Source organism: Petromyzon marinus, chromosome 2 (assembly GCF_048934315.1).
Source record: "Petromyzon marinus isolate PM22_M1 ecotype Great Lakes invasive population chromosome 2, UKy_Petmar_22M1.pri1.0, whole genome shotgun sequence".
Classification (NCBI taxonomy): domain Eukaryota; kingdom Metazoa; phylum Chordata; class Hyperoartia; order Petromyzontiformes; family Petromyzontidae; genus Petromyzon; species Petromyzon marinus.
In genome coordinates, this window is record NC_133668.1 from 5,981,096 (window position 1) to 6,004,776 (window position 23,681).

General features: G+C 46.2%; 1 protein-coding gene across 4 annotated transcripts in view; it reads left to right on the forward strand.

Annotated features, from left to right (window-relative positions):
* LOC116948895 (sodium channel protein type 2 subunit alpha) overlaps positions 1-23,681 on the forward strand; it is a 60,497-nt gene that overhangs the window by 1,216 nt on the left and 35,600 nt on the right. For all 4 annotated transcript variants that reach the window (XM_032966152.2, XM_032966144.2, XM_032966125.2 and 1 more), the window contains exons 2-10: positions 3,720-4,945; positions 12,931-13,049; positions 15,255-15,335; positions 16,290-16,418; positions 17,159-17,250; positions 17,387-17,587; positions 19,688-19,745; positions 22,009-22,150; positions 23,251-23,463. In XM_032966152.2, coding sequence (XP_032822043.2) covers positions 4,676-4,945; positions 12,931-13,049; positions 15,255-15,335; positions 16,290-16,418; positions 17,159-17,250; positions 17,387-17,587; positions 19,688-19,745; positions 22,009-22,150; positions 23,251-23,463 — 1,305 coding nt within the window. In that variant the 5' untranslated portion in view covers positions 3,720-4,675. The remainder of the gene's footprint in view (positions 1-3,719; positions 4,946-12,930; positions 13,050-15,254; positions 15,336-16,289; positions 16,419-17,158; positions 17,251-17,386; positions 17,588-19,687; positions 19,746-22,008; positions 22,151-23,250; positions 23,464-23,681) is intronic.

Genomic DNA, 23,681 nt, shown 5'->3' on the forward strand with positions numbered 1-23,681 from the left:
CCCCCCCCCCCCTAACGGCGCGTAACCCCAACCTGTTCCTGCCAGCGCCATCTGAGCAGGCGTTATGCTTCTGAAAAACAGACAACCCACTGGGATGATGCAAGCGGGCCTTTGCGTAACGCTTCGCACGCATGTGCGTGCCACTAATCGGAAGGGGGGACGCGAGGAAGGGAAGCCGTCAATCTTGGGTTCGCAAAGAGAAAGTGTGCCGTCGCCCGAGTCCCCGAGTCGTACGGGCCAATTTGCCACTGTTAGAAAATTACCCGCAATTTTTCGGCAAATCAGAGTTGAACGCGTGCGTGTGCGCGTGTACCTTTGTGTCCGTGGGGAGCGGTAATTGCAGCACTTAGCTCGGTGCGCTACGAACCCGGCCACCCGAGTTCCATTCCCGCTCACGGCCACCACCACCAGTGACGATTATCTGAACCGGTCCTGGGCCTCCCCTAGGTAGACTCAGCCTCAAATGAGTACCTGGTGCGGTGAGTAGACATCGCCAACTGGGGAGACAAAGGCGGTCGGGCGTGGTGCTGGCCACCCACCCCCTCGTGTACCACAGTGCCGGCTTTCATAGGTGCTGCTACTCGCTAACAGCACTTGCCCCGACAGTCTGTTAAAGCTGTACGGGAGATCTGTCTTTTTTTGTCTTCGTGTCCAAAACGTGCTCTCTAACAGCACTTGCCTCTACAGTATGCTGAAGGCTATACGGGGGATCTTTGTCTCGTGTTCAATCTGGCAACGGGGCACGGCGCTCTTTTCTTCTCTCTTCATATTATTATTTATTTTCCATTAGTTACAAATTCCCACATTAATAGCAAGTGTGCCCTTTCATGCCCTCTAACGGGCACAGAGATTTCACTTGCAAATCTGGATGAAATTATCAGCGTAATCTCGTCTGTGGGATATATATATAAAACCTTGTGATATTTTACGATAAATTATCATGTTTTTATATCTCAACACCTGTTTTGTTGCCAGATAAAAGGAGAAAACCTTTTATCATCATTCGTAATATTATCCTCGCCCAACCTCGCCAACCTGTGAAGCAACAATCTATCTGCCTCGCACCTGTACACGAGTTGATTTAATCGCTCACGACGTTTCGCAATAAATACACAATCGAAATATTATCACGAAAAAAATGGCAAACGTTTTGCAAATCAGCTGCTGGATGGAGGCCTCCCCACGTCGTATAGGTCACGCGTGTTGTTGTTTGACCAGCGCGAGTTTGTGAAGGGGATTTGGGTGACCAGCACTGAAACGTGAACCACGACTGGACCAGGACTGGCTCGGACATCACTCGCCACTGATGTTGGCCGTGGCCAGATATCGACTGAGATTGCCGGGTTTTACATCGCCTTGTTCGTTCAGCCTTATACAGACTTAGTGGAAAGTGCTGCCAACGAGCACCTATGAAAGCGGAAACGGCGCACGGACGGGGGTTGATGTGGGCCAGAATAACGCCAGGGCGACTTTGTCTCTCCAAATGGTTACATTTACACACTCGGGCAACAACAACAACAACCGTCGTTCGCCACCAAGTGGTGGTGACGACACCACGGCACTTGTGCCAGGCTAGGTGCACGTTAAGACAAAACACGCACGCACGCACAGACGCTATTCCCAAACTTCGTTTTTTTTGTTGTTACAACGGGCCTCTTATTTAACGCTGTCATCATCACCATCCTCAACGTTGTCATCAGGCGAAGCGGTACCTAGTCACAAAACCACTCCTTGCAACGGAGGGCTTGGACAGTAAGGGGCCGTCCATAAATGACGTCACGTACCTGGGAGGGAGGGGTCAGACATTTGTGACGATGTGTAACGAGGTGGGGGGGGCGTTGAGAAATGTGACGTCACATAAAAAATGCGCAAATTATATAAATATAGACAAAACGTTCTGCTTAATTAAATTGACTTTTTAATAAATGTTTTCTCCTACAACATCAGAGTGCAGCGCCACATTAAATACGCACTACAATGACAATAGTTTAAAGCGATTTGAAGCATGTTTTTTGGGGGGGGGGGGCAGGGCTTTGTGACGTCATATTTGAGGGGGGGCTGACTTTTTGTGACGCTGTGTGACGAGGGGGGGGGGCTAAGCAAAAAACTGCACAGCGTACATCAATATATTTCAGCACAAAGCAAACATATAGAAAGGTACAACAAACACATCCCAGCGGACAACCACGGATGTTTAACAGATGTCGATGGTTTTAGCTCCGTGCTTAATTATCCCCATTAGGGTTTAAACGGCATCGACGTTAATGTTAACAGTTGCTTTCATGAATAAAATACGCCCTTATTTAACGCTTTAGCCTACTTACTAAATCGTCCGTCAGATCTCGGAAGCTAAGCAGGCTTTGAGCCTGGATATCGCTTGAATATGTGACCGCCGTCAGTAAGAACAGGGTTACTGCGGGGCTAATTGTTGTGCTGTACTATGCAACGATGTCTATGCTCGCTGTCTTCAAACCCGCACTGACCGACCTGGTGAAGTACGGCAGGGCCCGTTCAGGAAAGCATGGATGAGGGAAAAGTCAAGAGGTCTATGCCATTATTAAAATGGTTAATACACGTACTTGGCTTGGCTTGGGCTTTCGTAGGAATTGTCGCCAGAAGGGACGATGGCCGATGGTCAACAAATAGTGACGGAGTCAGAATCAGGAGAATCAGAATGTGTATTTATACACTGGAGGACTCCAATGAGCTTTAAAGCTAATTTTCACAAATGTCCAGAAGGGGCGGGTCAGAACGTTAAAAAACACGATAGGAGTGCAAAGCAAGGCCGTAATTATAATATATTATAATATATTGGGGGGGGACACACATCCCCCCCCAATATATTAAAATATGCTCAAATATGCTCAAAATGTCCCCCCCCCAATATATTGCTATAAAATAGATTTCTGTTATTATGATTGTGGTTACGGTTGTACTTTATTAATCCCTAATCTCTGCCATTACATTCAATGAAACAAGAAGAAGTAAAAAAGAAAAAAACAGCAATGTAACACAATACACGATTAGGCATTGTTCCAAAAAATAAATAAATAACTCCATCCTATGTGTTAGTGAATTTTTTCATATTTAATGCAGGAAATTCATTTTCAAATTTAGATTTTTTCTGGGGGGGGGGGGACCCCCAGACCCCCTGGAAGATTTGGTCCCCCCCAATATTGACTCCATTGCTACGGCCTTGGTGCAAAGTATAGGAATGGTAAGGAAATGGCAAAAAAATACACAAGCAAAACGAAACTAAGCTTTATTTTATCAGGGAAAGCCCACTGAGGTATTAGCTTCTTTTCAGAAGCGACCTGACCACAAATGATAGCTCAGCTAAGTGGCCTATCACGCAAAAAATGTCTATCAGCCAAAATAATTATAAAAAATTATGGAACGCTTCCGAAGGTAAGACCACCGAGAAGATGGAGCGATGAAATAAACTCGTGTGCAGGTGCTCGATTACATGGATTATTAAACGGGAAGATTGTGAGAGACGGCTATGGCTCATCATCCATCGGTGGATTGATCATGGCTGTTCGTGATAAATACAAATCACAACACACACATACAGAGTTGCTCTTTGTGTTTTAGCACGGTTGGCTGCGTACGGCGCGAAACAAGTTCAACAGACATAAACAGGTGTTGTTATATGACTCTTAATGTTGGTTATTTCTTTTTTCCTGTCCCTCCCCCTTCCTCTCGTCCCCTTCTTCTAGAAATAAAAAGAGCGCAGGCAACGGCAGGTGGCATTCACCCATGGTTTATTGATCCCTCTCCGTCTCTTACAAAGCAAAGGCATCGATGTGACATTACTCTCGCGTGAACGAGCACGCTGGTGCATCGCATGATTTGGACACTTAAAATATTAAACGCACGCACCTCGCACACATCACACACGCCACACACACACACACACAGCCGTTTCCACACCAAAACTGCAATGCATACATCCGAAAACTGAGACGAAACATTTTCCACAAATACATTTCCTCCTCGGTATTGGCGCGGGTACAATCATCAAGGACTTTACACACACACATATTATATTCGCATGCAATATACAAACGTACATAGACGATCGTGACTGAGTGGCGCACATCTTAATTATGCTCGAGAAAGGTCAGAAAAAACACATTTCTTTGGGCGCAAATAATTCGAAGAAATCCCGAAATTTAAATTGTTGCGATTTTTTCCCCCTCGGAAATTACGGCCCTGACAGTAATTGGTTTCACTCGTAAGGCAGCGAGCGGCACCCTGAAGTTCAACGTTGTTCTCGCTATTACCACCTACAAATACGCGACACCCATTATCGATGAACCAAGTAGCTCGCCTCCCGTGGTGCTGTGACCGCCGTTGGAAAAACGAAGCACGCTATACCAGTACCAGCTCCTAGCGCAGCCACAACAACGACAACGGCCCGAAACCAAACCGTAGCGCACATAAACATTTTGCGCGCAGCAAGGTCGCGCAGATGAGTACCCAGCGCCCACTCGGTCTGACAGACGAGGAGCTATCGTTAGTCTGTGGTTGAGGTGAGACTCAAATGAGTGCCCTTCGTCATCGCAAGGGCTGCCTTTGTCCGCGGGATAGACCGGCGATCTGCTGCTGTTATCCCGTGCTGGGCTAAGACGCGTGCACTGCAAGGACGTCGACACGAGGTACATTTAAGACAATGGCATCGTCACTGGCGCTGCCTCTGTCCGACGGCTTTTTCCGTCGTCTCAGCAAGGAGTCGCTCAAAGAAATCGCCGATCAGATCGCCGAGGAGAAGGCCAACAAGGAGGCGGGAGACAAGAGCCTCCTCGATTTTGGCGAGGAGGAACTCAAGCCTCTCAGCTTTCTGGAGGCCGAGAGGAAGCTGCCGTTCGTCTACGGGGACGTGCCCAAGGAGCTCATCTCGGAGCCCCTAGAAGACCTGGATCCCTTCTACAGGAACCAGATGGTGAGATGGGTGCGGGGTCGTTACTACAACTATAAACAAAGCTATTTTTTTATTTTATTTTACCAGGTACGGCCCACTGAGCTCTATAGCTCTTTTTCAGAAGCGACTTGGCCACTACAAATGCGAGCTTAACGGAGTGGCTTGTCGCGTGGAATTTATCGCGGCCAAATACCGTAAACGCTCGTAGATTCTAAATTTAGAGGGAAAACCCGGAGGACCCAGACAAAAATCCACGTGACCGCAGGGAGAGACAGAGAAGATGCAAACTTTAACACGTAGGCTTTCGCGACCAATATTATTCATTATAAAGGTTTTTGGGTTAGATCGCATTATTTATAAATGTGTTGTAACCCTCCACCACCCGACACGGCCAATCAGCAAAAAAGTGTCACGTTGACAAAAGACAAATAGTTCACTACTTTAGCCCACCGGTGTGTTGAAGGGTGAATCCACAACATTTACAGTTTGAGTACGACGTTTCACTGGTAATTACATCCAGCTTCATCGGGCAATTCGTCAATCCTGGCGAATCGGGCAATTCGCCAATTCTGGCGAATTGCCCGATGATGATGGATGTAATTAACAGCGAAACGTCGTACTCAAACTGTAAATGTTGTGGATTCACTCTTTAACACACCGGTGGGCTAAAGTAGTGAACTATTTGTCTTTTGTCAACGTGACACTTTTTTTGCTGCTTGGCCATGTCGGGTGGGGGAGGGTTACGACACATTTATAAATAACGCGATCTAACCCAAAAACCTTTATTATGAACATGCAAACTCCAAATATACAGGCGTCAGGGTCGGGATCGAACCCACGTCCTCCTGTGTACCAGGCGAGATAGTTTTAACATCTGCATGGGGAGGAAGAGTGAGCAACACTGATTGGAAGGTCAGATGTATATCTTTTGATGTTCTATGAAGAGGCGCCATTGACGGAAACATGTTATGTATATTTATATTTTCCCTTTTGAGGTCACAGTGTTATTGACGAATGTGTTGACTATTATTTTTATCGAGAAGGACTCTGAGGTTCGAGGCACCTGGTTGAGGAGGGCCAACTGAGTCCTCCCCAGGGTGTCCAGATTCAGGTGATAATGCGCGCAGCTGGGCTAATTGATAATTGGAATGCAGAGGCAACGTGTGGGGGATAATGCACCAGCGTTGGGCTCCACAAGATCACTCCTCTTGGGAGGCTGGGTAGGCTGCGTGAGCACCTGTCTGATGCAGTACGTGCTGATGATAAAGCCACTGCCAACGCATTCCACATTCCCAGTCTCTGCGTGTCTATGCGACTCTATGGGTCTCTATTTGTGAGGCTGTGGGTGTTGGTATGATGGGGAGGGGTGGTGTAGCGGTTAGCGTGCTGTGCTACGAAACTGGCGACCCGGGTTCGACTCCCTGCTCACGGTGAACACCAGTGACGATTATCTGAACCGGTCCTGGGCCTCCCCTAGGTCGACTCAGCCTCAAATGAGTACCTGGTGCGATGTGTAAACATCGCCGCTAGGGAGACAAAGGCGGCCGGGCGTGGTGTTGGCCACCCACCCCCTCGTTGTGCCGTGTTGGCCTTTGTAGGTGCTCGCTAACAGCACTTGCCCTTACAGTCTGTTAAGGCTATACGGGGGATCTTTGTCTTTGTTACATATATGGCGGTTAGGATAATGGACCAAACGGACACCACACATAAATGAGAAAATAAAAAAATGCCCTGGATAGAATCCTGACTCCAAATCATGACGAATCATTACAGGGGGCGGAATTACAAGACGCTCTGGAAAGTAAGACTCACCCCCAAGCGTAGTAACTAAGTTTGTTTAATATATTGTCACATGCCCTTTAAGTCCATAATAGAGGTTTTTTGGGTTAGATCGCGTAAATATATAAATGTGTCGCTAAAACCCGCCACCACCCGACACAGACAACTAGTAAGGGTTGTCACGGAAACAGAACGTGGCCAATTCGTCACTCGAGCTCTCCAGCACACCGGTGTGGCTGTACTCGTGACGAATTGCTCACGTTCTGTTTACGTGACAACCCTCACTAGTTGGCCGTGTCGGGTGGTGGCGACACATTTGTATATTTACGCGATCTAACCCAGAAAACCTCTATCGTGGATGATATTGGTCGCGAAAGCCGACGTGTTAAACTGCCTATTAAGTTTATAGAACGCACTCCAAATGTGATCTGAGAAACTGGCACTGGGAAACACGGTCAGGGTGTGGCGTGGGTGGATGGGTGGGTGGATGGGTGGGTGGAGGCGCACGAGCCCTCGGCTCAACGCTTTGGGACGCAGGTGACGTCATCACGTAAGCGTGCACCTCGACGTCACCAACGCGCATTGCCCCCGCCCGCATGCGAGGGAGCGAGCGAGCAAGCCAGCAAAACTTGATATTTTCTAATGTAGTACGATACAGGGTAAATACGTGCGTCTTGTTGTGCAGAGAATACAGCAAATGTTGTACCGATGAGGGGAAATTGACAAATGTGGTCCTACTGGAACCCGAGGGACCATATTAAGGTTGCAGGACAATGCTTCATGTGGATGGTTGACCTTAGGAGCTTTGAGGATACGTGGCTTTAAACATAAAAGACGCCAGTATCCAACTTAATAAATTCCAACAAAAGCACTTCGCCAGCTCTTGTTGAATTTGTGCGGCAATTACAGTCGTGGGTTGCTTGACGTTTTCCATCTACAATGAAACTCGGGGCTCGGTGGCGCAGTGGTTAGATAACTTGGCAATAAACTCAGTAAAATATGAGTTCGACGTCACCGGCCACCATCTGAACCGTTTCAAGGCCTCCCTATGTTCACTAACCCATACTAACCAGCGAGGCCCAGTATGGTCAAACATTCGCCATGACCGAATGTCAACACTGCACGTGATTTTCACAATACATTAAGCTCACCTTTTGTATCCTAAAAGTCTTGATTTTCATACACGCAGCACGCAATGAACATACATTGTTGTCTTTGTTGCTCTCGTTAAGAGACGATACGCATCAACCCCATTGAAGCTTAAATTGGCTACGCCAGTGTTCTTCAATGCAAGGCCTGCGGGCCACTGGTGGCCATTGGTGGCCTTTAGTGCGGCCCCCGATACTACACAACATGTGCAAACACACCCCATCATCATCGGTCTGCAGCCCTCACCAATGATGAAAATGTGTAAAGAACACTGAGCTACGCTGTGTTCGAATGGACGTATATCGACTTGCGCATTATTGTGAGCCACACTACGTCCAAGGACTGTTTTTTTTTTAAGGAGGGTCCTGCATCGGGATTTCATGTTAAGATGTTTTCAGAAAAGCAATGAGTGATTTACGCATGTGGGAGGAAACCAGAGCGCCCGACAAAAACCCACATGTGAGAGGGGGCAAACACTATCCACTATAGGTGGCATATACAGGACTAAACAATCATATAATACTATATTATGAAAAAAAAAGTTTTGCTGGCTGGCTGGTTTTCTGACTGGCTAGCTTCTTGGCTGGATGACGCTCAGACGGGAAAGTGCGTGGCGGTGGCATTGCCTAGCACATCTGCGGGATTACACACCTCCAATTAGCGTGGTTGGTTACGCGGGATGCGAAAGAAGTTCTGCATACATGCACACATCAATTACATCCCACAGCGTTGAGTAAGGTTTGTGCATGCTGACGACACGCCTCCCCCAAATGCACTATCCTTCCCGGCCGAGTATCCTGAGAAAATGCACGAGCATTCCTCGTCTATTCTTGTCTTGCTCTAAGAGGGATTTTGATCGTCGAGAAGCCGCCCCACCCCTACCCCTGGTGATCCTGCCCTAGAGATTCCCCCGTATAGCCTGAACAGATTGTTGGGGGCAAGTGCTGTTCGCGAGCACCTATGAAGTTCGGCACGACACACGACAGGGTGGGTGGCCAAAAGACCTCCCCGCCCAGTGGTGATGTTGTTTACGCACCGCACCAAGTACTCATTTGAGATTGAGTCGACCTAGGGGAGGCCGAGGACCGGCTCAGATAATCGCCACTTGGTGTTGGCCGTGAGCTGGAATCGATCCCGACCTTTCCCCCTACCCCTGTTGCACGTGCACGGACCCTCTCCCGAGTGTCCCATGGGAGGGGCAGGGGGGTAATGGGCAGAGTCTAAACAGAAGGAGGTGGCACCTAAACAAGAATGGGCGGGGCATAAAAAGGAAAGGCGCAGAGCCAGAATAGTAAGAGATGGGATTATTCAGGAAGGGGTGGAGCCTAAGGAGTATTGGGGAGGGGTATGTAGAGGAAGGAGGTGGTGGCCTACAGAGGTTGAACTTCGCTGTTGAGTTTTAGTGTGAAATCAAATCAAGTGCAGAGAGGTTTTAGTGCCAAGGATGAGGCCACCGGCCAGTTGTGAATAATTGCTGTTGTCATACGTTTGGATTATGAACTTCTTTCGCACCGTACGTAGCTAACCGTGCTAATCGGGAGTGTGCGGGGGAAGGATGACAACACTCAACATGAATTGAGCGAATGTGTTTGGTGGAGTCAATCTGTACAGTCAACGTTGTATTTAACCAATTGAAATGTTGACTGACCAACAATATTACAGGAACGGTTGACCAATACCTTCGATACACAACATTTATCCAGGTTTCTAGTGATGGTCATATCAATGCGGTTGGCTGCGTACGGTGCGAAAGAAGTTCAACGTGCATGCATCACTTGTGATGAACAAAAATAACATTCTGCACTTTACAGCCCTTTGTTAATCCTAGGTGCAAGACCAGACGTCAGCACGCAGGCGGTGTGGCCTGGTTGTTATAGGACTTGTTCAGATATCTCTCGACACTGACGTTAGCAGTGGCCGGGAATCAAACTCGTGGTGCTGGCTTGATAAACCCGTGCACGACCATATCGATTGCCTGTAACGTTCATAACGTGCTCATAATATTGCTGCACTTCTTTTCGTTTGAAAACAAGTGTACACTGCAAACATACTCGCAGCTACCAAACAACAGACAGCTGACTCTGTCTTTAGGCCCGTTGATCTCGTGTATGAAAAATAATGTCAACTTTTGGAAGTTTTCTAAGTACATACATAAGGAAAGTTATATTTCAAAATTATCAAATATCTTTAGTGCTGCCGTAGTGTTTTATGTAATATTTATCTACTGTGTAAAGTTTAGTACATTTCACGTGAATTATAAAGAGCAATGGGGTGGAGCGGTGGCGCAGTGATTAGCACCCTTCCATTTGAATCCGGTTCCGGAGTTCGATTCTCGTATATTGCTTCCAATCATTGGCAAGTATTAGTACCTGAACCATTCACCAACCCACACTGACCAAGATGATGAAGAGAGGCGAGAGAGATGTAGTGGATATGAGTTGGAGACTGTACTTTACAGAATCAGAATATATACTGCATGAGCTATAAAGCCCTTATACACCATGGGACCTGATACAAATTTAAAAGTTTTAGAATTAATATTTGTTTTAAGTTTGCATTTTCATCGTTACATACTAGGAGATATTGAGTAACGGACAAACAAACCCTTCAATCTATTATAATAAAATCCCTACGCATTCCGTTTGTCCGTGAGTCCGTCAGCTAAATGATGAGCCTTTCAGGAGGCCTGAATCAAAAAGTTATGGAAAGTGGACCCCCCCCCCCGCCCAGATGTGGGAGTAAAAAGTTGATCCAACAGGTTTACAACAATTGTCGACCCCCCCCCACCCCCCCAAAAAAGAATCGTATTTTGTAGGCATATTTCCCTACACACCATACATACAACAGAGTGAGTAGTATCTACTACCTCTACACCCTACCAACAATAGTGTCAGTAGATCTAATGCCTCCACACCCTACATACTATAGAGTCAGTAGTATCTGCACTCATGGGGGAAGGGGGGGAGGGGGAGAAGAGGACATCAGTGGGGTCGAAATTCTGGTAATGAAAAGTGTATTTGCTCGTTTGAATGAAGAGTAGAATCATGCAGTGTCAACTCTAGTTCAGCTGCGTAGCCTCTTCGTCAGTCACCTTCCTTCACTCAAGTTCCCACTTGTAATCTACCTAAACCAACTCTTACATGTGTAATGACAGGGTGCCACTTGTCGGCCAGGAGGGGTAATCACGGGTATGGGCGCGTTATATAATAACCAACTAGAAGGGGGGGGGGGGGGGGTGCGTGTCTGGGTTAAAGGTAAAAGGCGGGGTCATTCGCGAAGCTCCGGGAACCTGCTGGAAGGCTTTAGAAGGAAGTATATAGGGGAGACGTAACCGCAGGTTCGGGGCTGTCGTGGGGTCCTGGCTGCGTCGCTGCTCGCCGTCATCTCTCTTCATCATCCGGCCGCATGGCCGATCCTCTGCATGGCTCCCATCGTCATCATTAGTCAGCCAGCTATATAGTTAGACGCCAACGATGGGGCTGTGTAGAAAGGTCGGCTGTGGGTACCTACGTAGATACGTTTCTACGTATCGCCCAGTGTTTGTGCCCAAGTGTGCCTCGGAAGTCGCTCATTACACACGTATCAGAATTAACTTTGGATAACAAACCCTCGCATCTTCGACTCCATGTGAAAAACTCCCCGGGACCCCTTGCGTGTGTAGTCAGAACTCCCTGTCCAAACTGGCATAAGTCTGCCCTGTATATTGCACGTTTTTTTAAAAAAATCCTTTTGATCTCCAACCTTTGTTGTGTTTATTTTAAATTGATTAGTCCCTTTTATCTTGCGGCTTTCCTTTACACCAGTGACTGCTCTCGTAGTTAATCATCAACATAACGGAGTAGCGTGGTTGGCATAGGCCCGTTCAATGAATTACATTGCATGTACTATGTCCGATATTTAATACAAGAAACATAATATTGTCAAATGCAAGCTCTTTTAAAAAAAAACAATGACATCTTAGCCCGTGTAAATGGATATTACGGAGAAAAAAACTAGGTTTTTTTCCCGTAATATCCATTTACAGTTTTTTTCTTGTTTTTTTTGCTGCATTTTAACATGGGCACACTGAGACGAATATCAATATAATACCGTGATTAGCTGGTGTGCCATTCGTATGAGTTCAAACTACTTGTAAACCCGATAATGGCTCTTATCAGCACCAACACTGAAAACTGAACAGTGAAAGAGTTGCCCTGTTTGAATGCCCGAAGTGGGGTTTCGAGGTAGCGTTAGGTAGGATCAGTGGGTGGGCAAATACGAGTGGCTGGTTGTACATAGCTTGCAATGTTACGGGCTTATCTCTTATAGCGCTGCCTTCTATAGCGCTGTTTCCTTAAACTTCCCCTTGTCCTGGAGGACGATTCCTGCGTGGATCAGCACACACATGAAAGAGAATAGACGCCGCGTTACCCATTGGGCGCCTGTCTTTGCCCACATATGGTCTTGTTGAAGCCGAATCGAGGTGTCTGTTGTATCGATCTGCTCACAGTCAATCTGACAGCCACGTTAGATTATCGGTTCACAGAGGGTTAATCGCTGCGTCAATTCATCGGCAATCCACAGATCGAGTAATCCCATTGGTTAGTGTAGCTACCCGCGGAGCGTGTGTTCACGGCAGACGGTGGTTAATCTTACGCAAGCTCCGACAGAATGCACTGGTGAGTAAATAACTGATTGTATTTATTTATGTAAGCATTATGAGTATTTTTTTCTGAAATGCTTTAATACATTTATCTTGTGTACAAGTATGATTATTAAGGCTATTACCGATACCACAATGAAGCCCTCATTTCGCTCATAGGTAAAAAAAAAATAGTGGTTGGAAACGCATCTCCATTGGAACCATGTTATAATGACCTCCTATAGCACTGTTTCATACAGCGCTCCATTTACGAAGAACGCATATTGAGTGTTGTAGGAGGTATCCCTGTATACTGCGTAAGAAAATCTGTCTTTTGTTTTCAATTCGTACATGTTGCACGTCATGTTTTTTTCTCAAAAAGCAGCCACATTCACCACAATGTTTAAATGATTGCCTCTCCCTGTTAAAGCTTTGTGCGTGTGTGCCTGTGTTGCAGACATTCATTGCGGTGAACAGAAAAAAGAGGATCTACAGATTTAATGCGACAAACTCCCTTTATTTGTTCAGTCCATTTAACCCCGTGCGGCGCATTGCCATCAAGATCCTAATACACATATATCCTTTTATGTGTGCATGTGTATCTGTGTGTCAGTGTGTCCCTGTATGCGTATGTTTCGTGGTGTGTGTGTGGTAGAGTACATGTGATTGTATGTGTGTATATTGTGGGGAGCGGTAGTGTAGCGGTTAGCGCGCTGCGCTATGATACCCGCTCACGGCCAACATCATTGACGATTATCTGAACCGGTCCTGGGCCTCCCCTAGGTCGACTCAGCCTCAAATGAGTACCTGGTGCGGTGTGTAAACATCGCCACTGAGGAGACAAAGGTGACCGGGCGTGGTGCTGGCCACCCATCTCCTCATGTGTCATGCCAGTCTTCATAAGTGTCCGCAAACATTTCTTGCCTCTGCAGTCTGCTGAAAGTTATACGGGTGAACTTTGTTTTTTGCGTGTTTTAGTCTGCGTGATTTTGTTGCTATATGCTTATATTAGTTTGTGTGAGGGCTTGGTAACCCCTCCACTTGAATCTCCTTTGCTAATAACCAAAACACTCACTGTGGAGGAGAGGCTACCATTCCTCTTAGAAGCTGGACCGGTACCATTTACACCTGGGGGATGGACAGTCCTCCATTCGGGGCAGGAGACTGCTAAACAACAGGGAGTGGCTATTATGAACAAAATAATGCATGGGGAATGGGAGCATAGAGGCGAGGTATGGGAAGATGTTGTGGGCTCACCTCCCCATCAACTATAAGTGAGGAATGGGGTGGTCGTGGCTTACACCCCCACCAAAAATGAACATCAGTGGAAGGATGCAGGCAAGGCTGATCAGTCGGATGACTTCTATGACTTGTCACGGATGCTAGCTAAAGTAGCCTCTAGGGATTAGTCATCCTGTTGGGTGACTTTAATGCCTAAGTGGGTGATGATACGGCCCAGAGTGATTGTAAAATATGGGCTGATCAGCTCAATAATGATAGGATGTTGCTAAACTTCTCTGCAGCCCATGGGATTGTAGTCACCAACAAACTTTTTCAGCATCAGAACATGCACATATCATGAATGCACGCTGGGTCCAAGTAAGAACATCGACTATATAGTGACGGAACAGCAAATGCAGGCCCATGTCCTTAAGACCAGGACCTACCATAGAACTGATCTGCCCACTGAACATTGGCTTGTCATCTATAAGATGCGTCTGCCATACTTCCACTGTTATAGTGGGCGTACCTAGTTAGACCACATGGAATGTGTTTAGATATGATCAAGCACGTGACAACTTCTAGATTTGAAGCTTTCGTGACTGCAAGGATCCATACTCTTTGGTTCCATTCGGTAAAGTCACGTAGGTAAAAAGTAAAACAACAAAAAATCACGACGTTTCGGCCACAACACAAGCGGCCTTCATCAGGTGAAGGGACCAGACTGTCTCGAGGACAGCGCTGGAGTGAACACAGCTAAGCTCAGACCGCGACCTTTAAGCTGTGTGAGAGGAATTAAGGTGCCTTGACAAAGGAATTAGCATAAAAATTAGCATTTAATTGGCGGACTTAGCATGATGAACGGTGTAGAGGGGGTGAACCTGCACATGTTCACCCCCTCTACACCGCTCATGCTAAGTCCGCCAATTAAATGCTAATTTTTATGCTAATTCCTTTGTCAAGGCACCTTAATTCCTCTCACACAGCTTAAAGGTCGCGGTCTGAGCTTGGCTGTGTTCACTCCAGCGCTGTCCTCGAGACAGTCTGGTCCCTTCACCTGATGAAGGCCGCTTGTGTTGTGGCCGAAACGTCGTGATTTTTTGTTGTTTTACTTTTTACCTACGTGACTTTACCGAATAGAACCAAAGAGTATGTGACAACTTATTTATTTAAGCGTAGAAGACTGGTAAACATGCACAGATTTGACGCAGTGGATCCCGAGGACTGGAGTTTGCAAATCCCTGATCATACAGAACCTATTGGAGGCTACATAGCGCTTGGTCACAGGACTCCTTTCATATTTTTAAGGTTGAAAATACCTGCCGAGGTCTACTCAGCTCAACATATTTCAGGGCGGGGGCAGGCCAATAAAATTAGCACGACCTTGACGAGCCGGCAGTGGCTGCCCTATAGAGACGCTGCCCTCCACCATGGGGTTATGGCATTTCGACCATGGGATTAGGGCCGGCAAACTACAGTAATAATCCCAAAGTTTCACAGGTGTCACCTACCACCATCTCCTCCATGAAGCGTAACCCCTTTCCTTGACTGCCGTCGCACAGCCTTCACCATGGTCATCGTTGGGACTATTTTAACGAACTGCGTGTTCATGGCGATGGACAAAGATTACGTTCCAGTGGAGTGAGTTTTACCATTGCTGCACTGTCTCTACACGATGGTACAGATAACCCTGATAAAGTAATCCTGTTTCACACATTGGTTGTTAGAAGTTGGATATTTTAGTGTAAGTGTTTGTGCATTTGGTAAAGTGCACGAAACATTCATATATCTTGAAGTTAATATAATTAACCCAGAATGAATGATAATGATTGCAAATGCAACAAAGCAACATTAAGTTAAGACTGTACTTATATGCTGCGTTCACAAGGTGGGTTTTTATCATCGACTGAATATGCCACTTTGGAATAAAGGAGATGTCAACTTTAGGGTTATTAGATGGGTGTTTGAGTTAAAAGTAATGTTTGTTACCGTTTGGGTGAGATAATTGTACTTTAACAAAGCAACTAGAACATAACCTCTTAGCCTCTGAAATCGAGATGCACGGTGGGGAATATCAGAAATGCCAAGGCAGGATAGAGATAACAATGTGGAAGTTTTCGAATAGAACATCGCAGCAAAGTGCCGTAGATGTAATGAAATAAAGGAGGTTGTGTTGGGTGGGACATGTGGATCTGGTGGGGGAGGGGAAGTTACCGAGACAGGCATTGAGTGACATCGAGACATCAGTGACCAAGGGGAAAACCTAGTGATGGTCAGACGCGTGAGTGGTCCTTGAAGGACGTGTCAATATTTCAACTAGGAGTATACGTATATGTATAGCCATATTGCGGAATATTTAAAGAGAAAACTTTAAATACTTTACTACTTGATTTATCTGAAGAAAGTAAGCAATTGCAAGGTGGTAGTGAGATTAATGGAATTAGCCATTATGCCCTTTAATCTCGGGTGGAACATTATCTCCTCTTAAATATGTATTTAATTAACTTGAAACTTGAGTGTTCTTTTAGATAACTGTCTAACATCCCCCACTCCAGATGTCCTTGACAAATGTGATGTATTTTCTTACAATTCCAGGTACACCATGAACACCATATACATGATGGAGGTGGTGATCAAGGTCCTGGCCCGAGGATTTTTCATGGGGCAGTTCACTTTCCTTCGTGACCCTTGGAACTGGTTGGACTTACTTGTGGTGATCTTTACGTACGGACTATTTATTATATTTGCTTCTCTATGTGTGGGCTTTGAGGGAGATGGAAGCTGCGCTGTTACAGTGGTTCGTGAACTGTGCTATATTCACGACTGCTGACAAGTTTTCTTCCCAGCCAAGGAATTGTCCTGGGCCATTCCACGTCCAGTAGAATGGCCCAGGGGCTCTGCCTTCACACTCTACGAACCACACTGCTCCTGAAAGGCGTTAAAGTATAACATTAGTATAAGTTGTCCAGGCTATACTGTACTTGTATTTGAACAAAACAACTGAAATAATTGACTTTGGACCACAAAATATTACAGTCCTGAGGTTAATAAGTTGCACTTCTAGAGCAGGTTCAGCCCAAAGTTTGATGATATCGTTCTTGTGCTAAACACTTTACAAAAATGTGATCCTCATCACCAGCCAACCAAGTGATGTGCCTCCTTTGGAATGTGGTACTGGAGTTGAATAGTGGGCAGAGTCTGCCACTGGTTACTCGTCCAGTATAAAGGTGTTGCTTCAGTAAACCTGTATGGTGAAGAAGACGTTAGTTAAACATGACAACAAGGTTTAACTGTCACTAAGAGGAAAGAGTTACGTCGTGAGGTTTATAGGCTTAAATGTACGTGTACAATTGGTTAAATGTATTGGCCTATTTTGGCGTCTTCAGGATTAAGCGCTTTGTAATTTACAAAAAAATATGTTATTGTTTGTTCTAATATATATTATTTTCTTGTCATCTGTTTAGGATTGTGACGTATGTGAATCCGAAACAAAAAATGTCTTCCCTTAAAACGTTCCGAGTGCTTCGTGTCCTCAAAACCATCTCCGTTTTTCCTGGTGTGTCAATTTAAAAGCTAAGTATCTGAAAAACTACTACTCACATATGAGAATACTCACGAATGTAAATCGCCGCGCTCAAAACGTTTTAACTTTTGGCCCTTTGTTATTTTTTGTTGTCACGTCTTCTTTACAGGTCTCAAAACCATCGTGAAGGCTCTCATCCAGTCGGTGAAAAAGCTCTTCGATGTCATCATCCTCACGATATTCTGCCTGAGCATCTTCGCTCTGATTGGGCAACAGCTCTTCATGGGCAACCTGAAGAACAAGTGCGTGCTGTGGCCAAACGGAAACAGAACGTGGGACAACGAAACCCTCGCATACCTCAAAGACACAAGTATGTACGCTTGTACGGTGGTCCCTCGGTTTATGATGCTATCGATTAACGATATTTTAATTAACGATCCGCCTCCCATAGGGAACCCCATTGTTTCAATTTACGCCACATTTTCGATGAACGATGTGTTTACGATAATCACGTGGACCTGTCAATTTCGTAACAAACGGATCGCTCCTAAGTGGGCTTGGCAGACCTCAGCCAATCAGTGATGCCCTTTTTTGAGAATTTTGAGAGCAATTTTCTCCAACTCCAACTTCTCCATCATCCTGTTAAGCCATCCATCTTCTTAGCCTAAGGTAAGAATTTGTATTAAGTGTTCTAATTATGCACTTATTTATGCCCTATTTATTCATTATTTATCAATGTTTCTATTGATATGAATGCTTTAATATGTTGTAATAACTGTATTTATTAAAATAGCGTGTTTAAATATGATAAACTATGTTTTTTATGGTGAAAAAGGTAAATTTCCGATCCTCTTCGAACAAATTAAGCCTTTAACATGTATTTCTTATATTCAATTAACGGTGTTTTTTGTGGAACAAATTAATATAATTAACCGAGGGACCACTGTATGTTGTCTTCTTTTGCACCGTACGTAACCAACCGTGTTAATCAGAGGTTCGGGGGAAGGACAGCAAACTAAACATTAAAAGCAGTTCTAAATAAATTAATTTTCGATCTAGATTTAAAAGTGCATAGCTCCAGTGGCTTCTTAATATCAGAAGGAAGAGCGTTCCAGACGTCCGCAGAGCACGTCCGAAGGTGCGCGATGCGGTGACCGTCTTTGTTCGATGGTTAGCCACAAGCTGCTGCGAGGATCATCGGGGTTTGTGTGATGGTTAATGCTCCTTGACGAGAGATGATGTCTGCTCTTGAGCTGAGCCACCACTACCAATGTGCATACAGGTGCACACACAACAGCAACAACAACAGCTGACAATCGCCACTAAGTGTCGATGATATCACCATGGCGCTTGTGCCAGGATAGGTGCACTTTGAGGCCATGTGAAGTGTCGAAGGCTCGCTGGCACGAGGTCATGGGACTTACCCAGGTGTCATGGGTTGGTTGACTGAGATGATCAGCAGATACACCAACTGTTCTTCCCACTATGCCAAATTGATGCATTTTAGCTGCTCAGTTTGCCACTGGTAGTTATGAGCATCATTCCTCTACCCTCTGCTGTTGTTGGAGGACAATCTTGATACCGTTGATACCAGTCTTCGGAAAATACGCTCAGCTCCACATCCTCCTGTATCACATCAGTCCATCCCGTCTCTAGCCCGGGCCGCGTCCATTTATCCCCCTCTATCCGACCAAACAAAAGCTGCTTGGGCATGCGATGGCTGGGTCATGTGGGCTACATCCCTCTGCCAACGCAGCCTTGCCTGCCAGAGGAGTTCACCGATGGGAATGTGCCCACAATATTTCAAGGATTTGTGAGCTCACACAATCCAGCCTGGTAAAACCCAGGACGGATCTTAGGCAGGCCAACCTGAATGTTTCAAACCAGCACAGATGTTCATTCAGAAGGGTCCACGTTTTGCAAACATTGAGAAGGGAGTGCATAACTATGACTGAGAAGACCAGATGCTTTATCTGGAGAGACAGACCACGTAGCTTTCACACAGCGTTACGAAGCTAATGGAAAGATAATTCCACTCGACTATTTCGGAGCGAGATCTCTGCTGCCAAACTGGAGCTTGTCATAAGCACACTACCCAGGCACGGAAACTTCTCCACTCTCTCCACAACTGTCCCATCACTCATGGGGAGTTGAGTGGTTAGAGTGTTTGATGACACAATACTACCCAGGCAGATGCTTAATTCTGGTGGGGCTGAAGGTAAGGCCCCACTTTTTCGTGATATGCTCCAGGTTCAGCAGCAGATCCTCCAACCTCTTCCCAGAGTAAGCAGCAATTACTAGATCATCAGCATACGTAATATGGTTGATCAATCGGGAGCCATCCCTTAATGCTCACACATGCATCGATCAGCCTCCTAATGTACAATGTGCATGCTGCATGGATTATTGCATCTGCCGTAATTCAAACGGTGTTCTAAAACATCAAACTGTTGCCGCTGCACTTTTACAGATAACTATTACAAGTCCGACAATCAGCCAATACTCTGCGGAAACAGCTCAGGGGCCGGGTGAGTGTGCATGTCTGTTTTAACTTTCAAACCCTGTAGCCCCTACTGAAAAAGAGCTTCATAGCTCATCGGGTTCCTCCAGTATAAATCCATATTTTTGTTCCGATTCTGAGCCACTCCTTGTTCCACCCCCTCCCCACCCCGGGGGGACGTTCCTCCTCTCGTTAATCTGGTGGGCCCCCGCTGCGCTTTCGCTTCTCGCGTTCTGAGCCTAGCAGATGCCCTACATCACCCAGACAGTAATGCGGCTGTGGTGAAATGCGACACGACCAAATCGACCTGACTGTGCCCGGTCTTGCCAGTTTCGTGGAGCTAAGCCGGGGCTTTTTCAGCCTCTGTTTATACATGGGTGGGAGACTGGCCTGAAAGACATCAGGTGTATGCACGTGTGTGTTGTGAACTCCTTTCGCGCCGCTCATAGCCAACTGTGCTAATGGGAGGTGCGGCGGAAGGACTACAAACTAGGCTCGGGATGTGGGATAGGCCGAGAGATGCAAGTAAGGCAGTGGATTTTTTAATCTACCTGTGCGGCAATTGTAAGTGCTTCTCACGAGAGTGATTGAGTTTTTACCGGCACGCTGCTCTCACTGTTTTCCTGTTGTCCACCGCACGTTCAGCATTCTAAAAATGGAGTTTCAAGACAGAACCCTCCTCAATATAAATATGAAATATATTATGCGTTATGTAAAATGCACATTATTTATTTTATCCCAAAAATAACCCCGCCGAATGTCACAAGAACTTGGCATAGCATGCCTAGCCAGTTTCACGTTTGAACAACAGGAGGAAAATAGAATGCCCACGTGTGCGGACAGAGAACACGGAATTTCTGCGGCAGACTGCAATTGTACAGGGTGATCCATTTAAAGATGCCCCTTTAAAACAACAGAGAGAACTGATACAATCACAGATTGTGGTTGAGGGCTGTCAAGCAAGGAATCGTGTGCATGCAATACATTATTCTCAGCCATTGCAGTGTTAGCTCTGCTTTAATGTATTCTTAAAAACCACACCTGTATAACAGAATTTGTGATGCGAGTTGTAAATCGTTTTCCTTTGAGCATGCACACTCCCGAATGTTTCCTGCATGTCGGGTGCAAACCTCCACCCCTGCAAAGGTGCGGAGCCATCGCTCTCGCAATCTTTAGCCGACCGTCGAGAAGAAAGTAAGCGGGGAATTAGAAATCGGTGGAGTACCTACATTAATGGATGATCCTGCATCTCTAGAGTGAAAGCGAAAGAGTGCTTCGGAACATCGGTTTTCCGTGCAGCGCTGAAGGTTGTAAGTGCGAATCATATTTAAAACTGCGCAGGGCTCATGGACTTACAGAGCGTCACCTTACCGAGCAGTGTGGTACCACACGGCACACGGGACGAAGTAAAAGGCCATCTGCTTATCTCTGCCGATCGCTTGGCTTTTGCCCAAAGGGTCAGGGAGGATTGCACGCAATGTCCATCGCAAACTGGACTCGAACACCGTTGGGCTTATCGTTGATGTAGTTCATATACTTATATATTGCAATTATGTCCTTGTAAGATAGCAGTGGAAAAAGGAATAAGGAGACAAAGGACAAACATTTTGACAGATGGATAAACAGGCGAGGGGATCAGATTACATGCGCACGTTGGCCACGCGGCAAACGGGTACAGGTCTCAGGAGATCAGCGGGAGTTTAGGCTTGGACCGTACTTGAATGGGAAACAGAGATGCATCACACAGGTGCTGTAGGCCGCTGTGGAGACTGCACTATCAGCAAAAGGGCGGCGCAGCAAAAATCAATTATTGTCCTGTACTATGCTCCGATGTCTGTGCCCCCTGCGTTCACAAACCACACTCGCCTCCGCCGTGAAGTATGGTCACGTAGCCTCCGTGAACCGCACGGTGCGGCGAGACCCCCTCATCCAGCAGTGGACTAACAAAAAAAAGGCTGAGCTGTACATGTACAGCCCGACACGTGCGATGGTGGGATGCTTGCCGAAGGTTGCCCTCTCTGAGTTACAAACAACCGGAACATTTTAAAGTAAGAAAAATATCTCCCAATGCCAGGAGAGGAGAGAAAGTGCTGTAAGAAGTGCATTGTCTTGAGTCGGTTTGTTATTGCGCAACTAACACAAATCTTGGATTCTAACGGTGCAGAAAGACTACACGTTTCAAAAAGGGGATATTCTGGGAAAACCAGCACAGGTGGCAACCCTAAGCTTGCCATAGCGTGCCCCTGCATGCCCCAGTGTGGGCTAACCCGTGGCTACGCCGTCCCTTACAGGGAGTGTCCAGAGGGATACTTGTGCTTGAAGATTGGAGAAAATCCCAACTTTGGTTTCACCAACTATGACCACTTTGGGTGGGCGTTCCTGTCTCTCTTCCGCCTCATGACTCAAGACTCCTGGGAGTATCTTTACCAGCAGGTGAGTCGATGGACTCATTTCATGTCTTAAATTTTTCTGTTGTTATTGGGCTCGTCTTCGCGGTCCGCTTGGCTCCCTGTTACACGAAAGGACGCAAAGGTCAAAGACGATGACTCAAGATGTTCAATTACTGTATTTAAACTATTTAACTACTTAGCTAAAATGAAACTATTTTTTTATTTTACCAGGTAAGGCCCACTGAGCTATATAGCTCGTTTTCAGAGGCGACCTGACCACAAGTGATAGCTCAACTAAGTGGCTTATCACGTGGAAATGTATAGCTGCCAAATACTCTAAAAGCACGTTTCTAAGTGTGGAGGGGAAAAACCGGAGAAAAATCCACGCGACCATGGGGAGAATATGCAAAAACTTTAAATATACAGGTGTCAGGGTCGCGATCAAACCCACGACCTCCTGTATACCACGTGAGGTAGTTAACATCTCGTCACCGTGGCGTTTAACATGTTGCCCACCGTGGCGAACTTGCCGGCCAGCATTCCCAGCCGTATCACAGCTATTCCACTGAGATTCCTGGAATGGATTTGCACAAAGCCGGAATGCGTCTTTGGTGTAACATCTGCTACCATTTACATTTGCTATCAAATATTTGTCCCTTTGGTTTTTCTCTTGACTGTATTTTGCTTTCTCCCGATCTCTCTAATTCGATTAGTTTTTAATCTAGTTCCAAAAGCTGTAATCATCACCATTATGTTTGTTAAATCGTGGTAGTACACACACAGCACAGAAAAAAATTCGATATAAGCACACCATATGTAAGTCAAGCTGTGATGTAAGCAACACATCCTTACATTACGCTGGTGGGGGAAGGCAATGGACAACTTCTGATACAAGCACACTTCTGTGGATATGAGTACAGCTGCTGGCCTTGCTCCCACGGGGTGACCTTGTAACCACCTTGTCTCCTGTACATCTGTGGAAAAGAGCTTCATAGCTGCACTGTTGTAAATTATGTATGTTGTCATTGGTGAGCGGTCAGTGGATCACCCCAATTCATTGAATCGCCAAGGTGGGGAATCATTACACCCATAATTACTCCTCCAAAAAAAAAAACCTTCACTGCATCGTTTTGTTCCACCCAGACCCTGAGATCGTCGGGCAAGGTGTACATGATCTTCTTCGTCATGGTCATCTTCCTGGGTTCTTTCTACCTCATCAATCTCATCCTGGCTGTGGTGGCCAAGTCCTACGAGGACCAGAACAGGGCAATGCAGAACAAGGACAAGGCGAAGGAGGCCGAGTTTGAGGAGATGCTCCAGCAGCTCCGGCTGCAGCAGGAGGAGCAGGAAGCCCTGGTGTGTCCACAGTCGCCCTCTGCTCACACTCGGACACAGCCACTGTGGACGTCGTGGGTGACCGGACACTCACAAATATATAAATATATAATTGGTATTCCCCACCAGGTACCCTGGGCTGGACTATCCAGGCAAAATGGTAGTGGGGGGAGCGGTGGTGGGCAGAGGTCGGGCCTACCTGCTTATATTTTATCGTGCATTCGCAATGAGCCCTCACT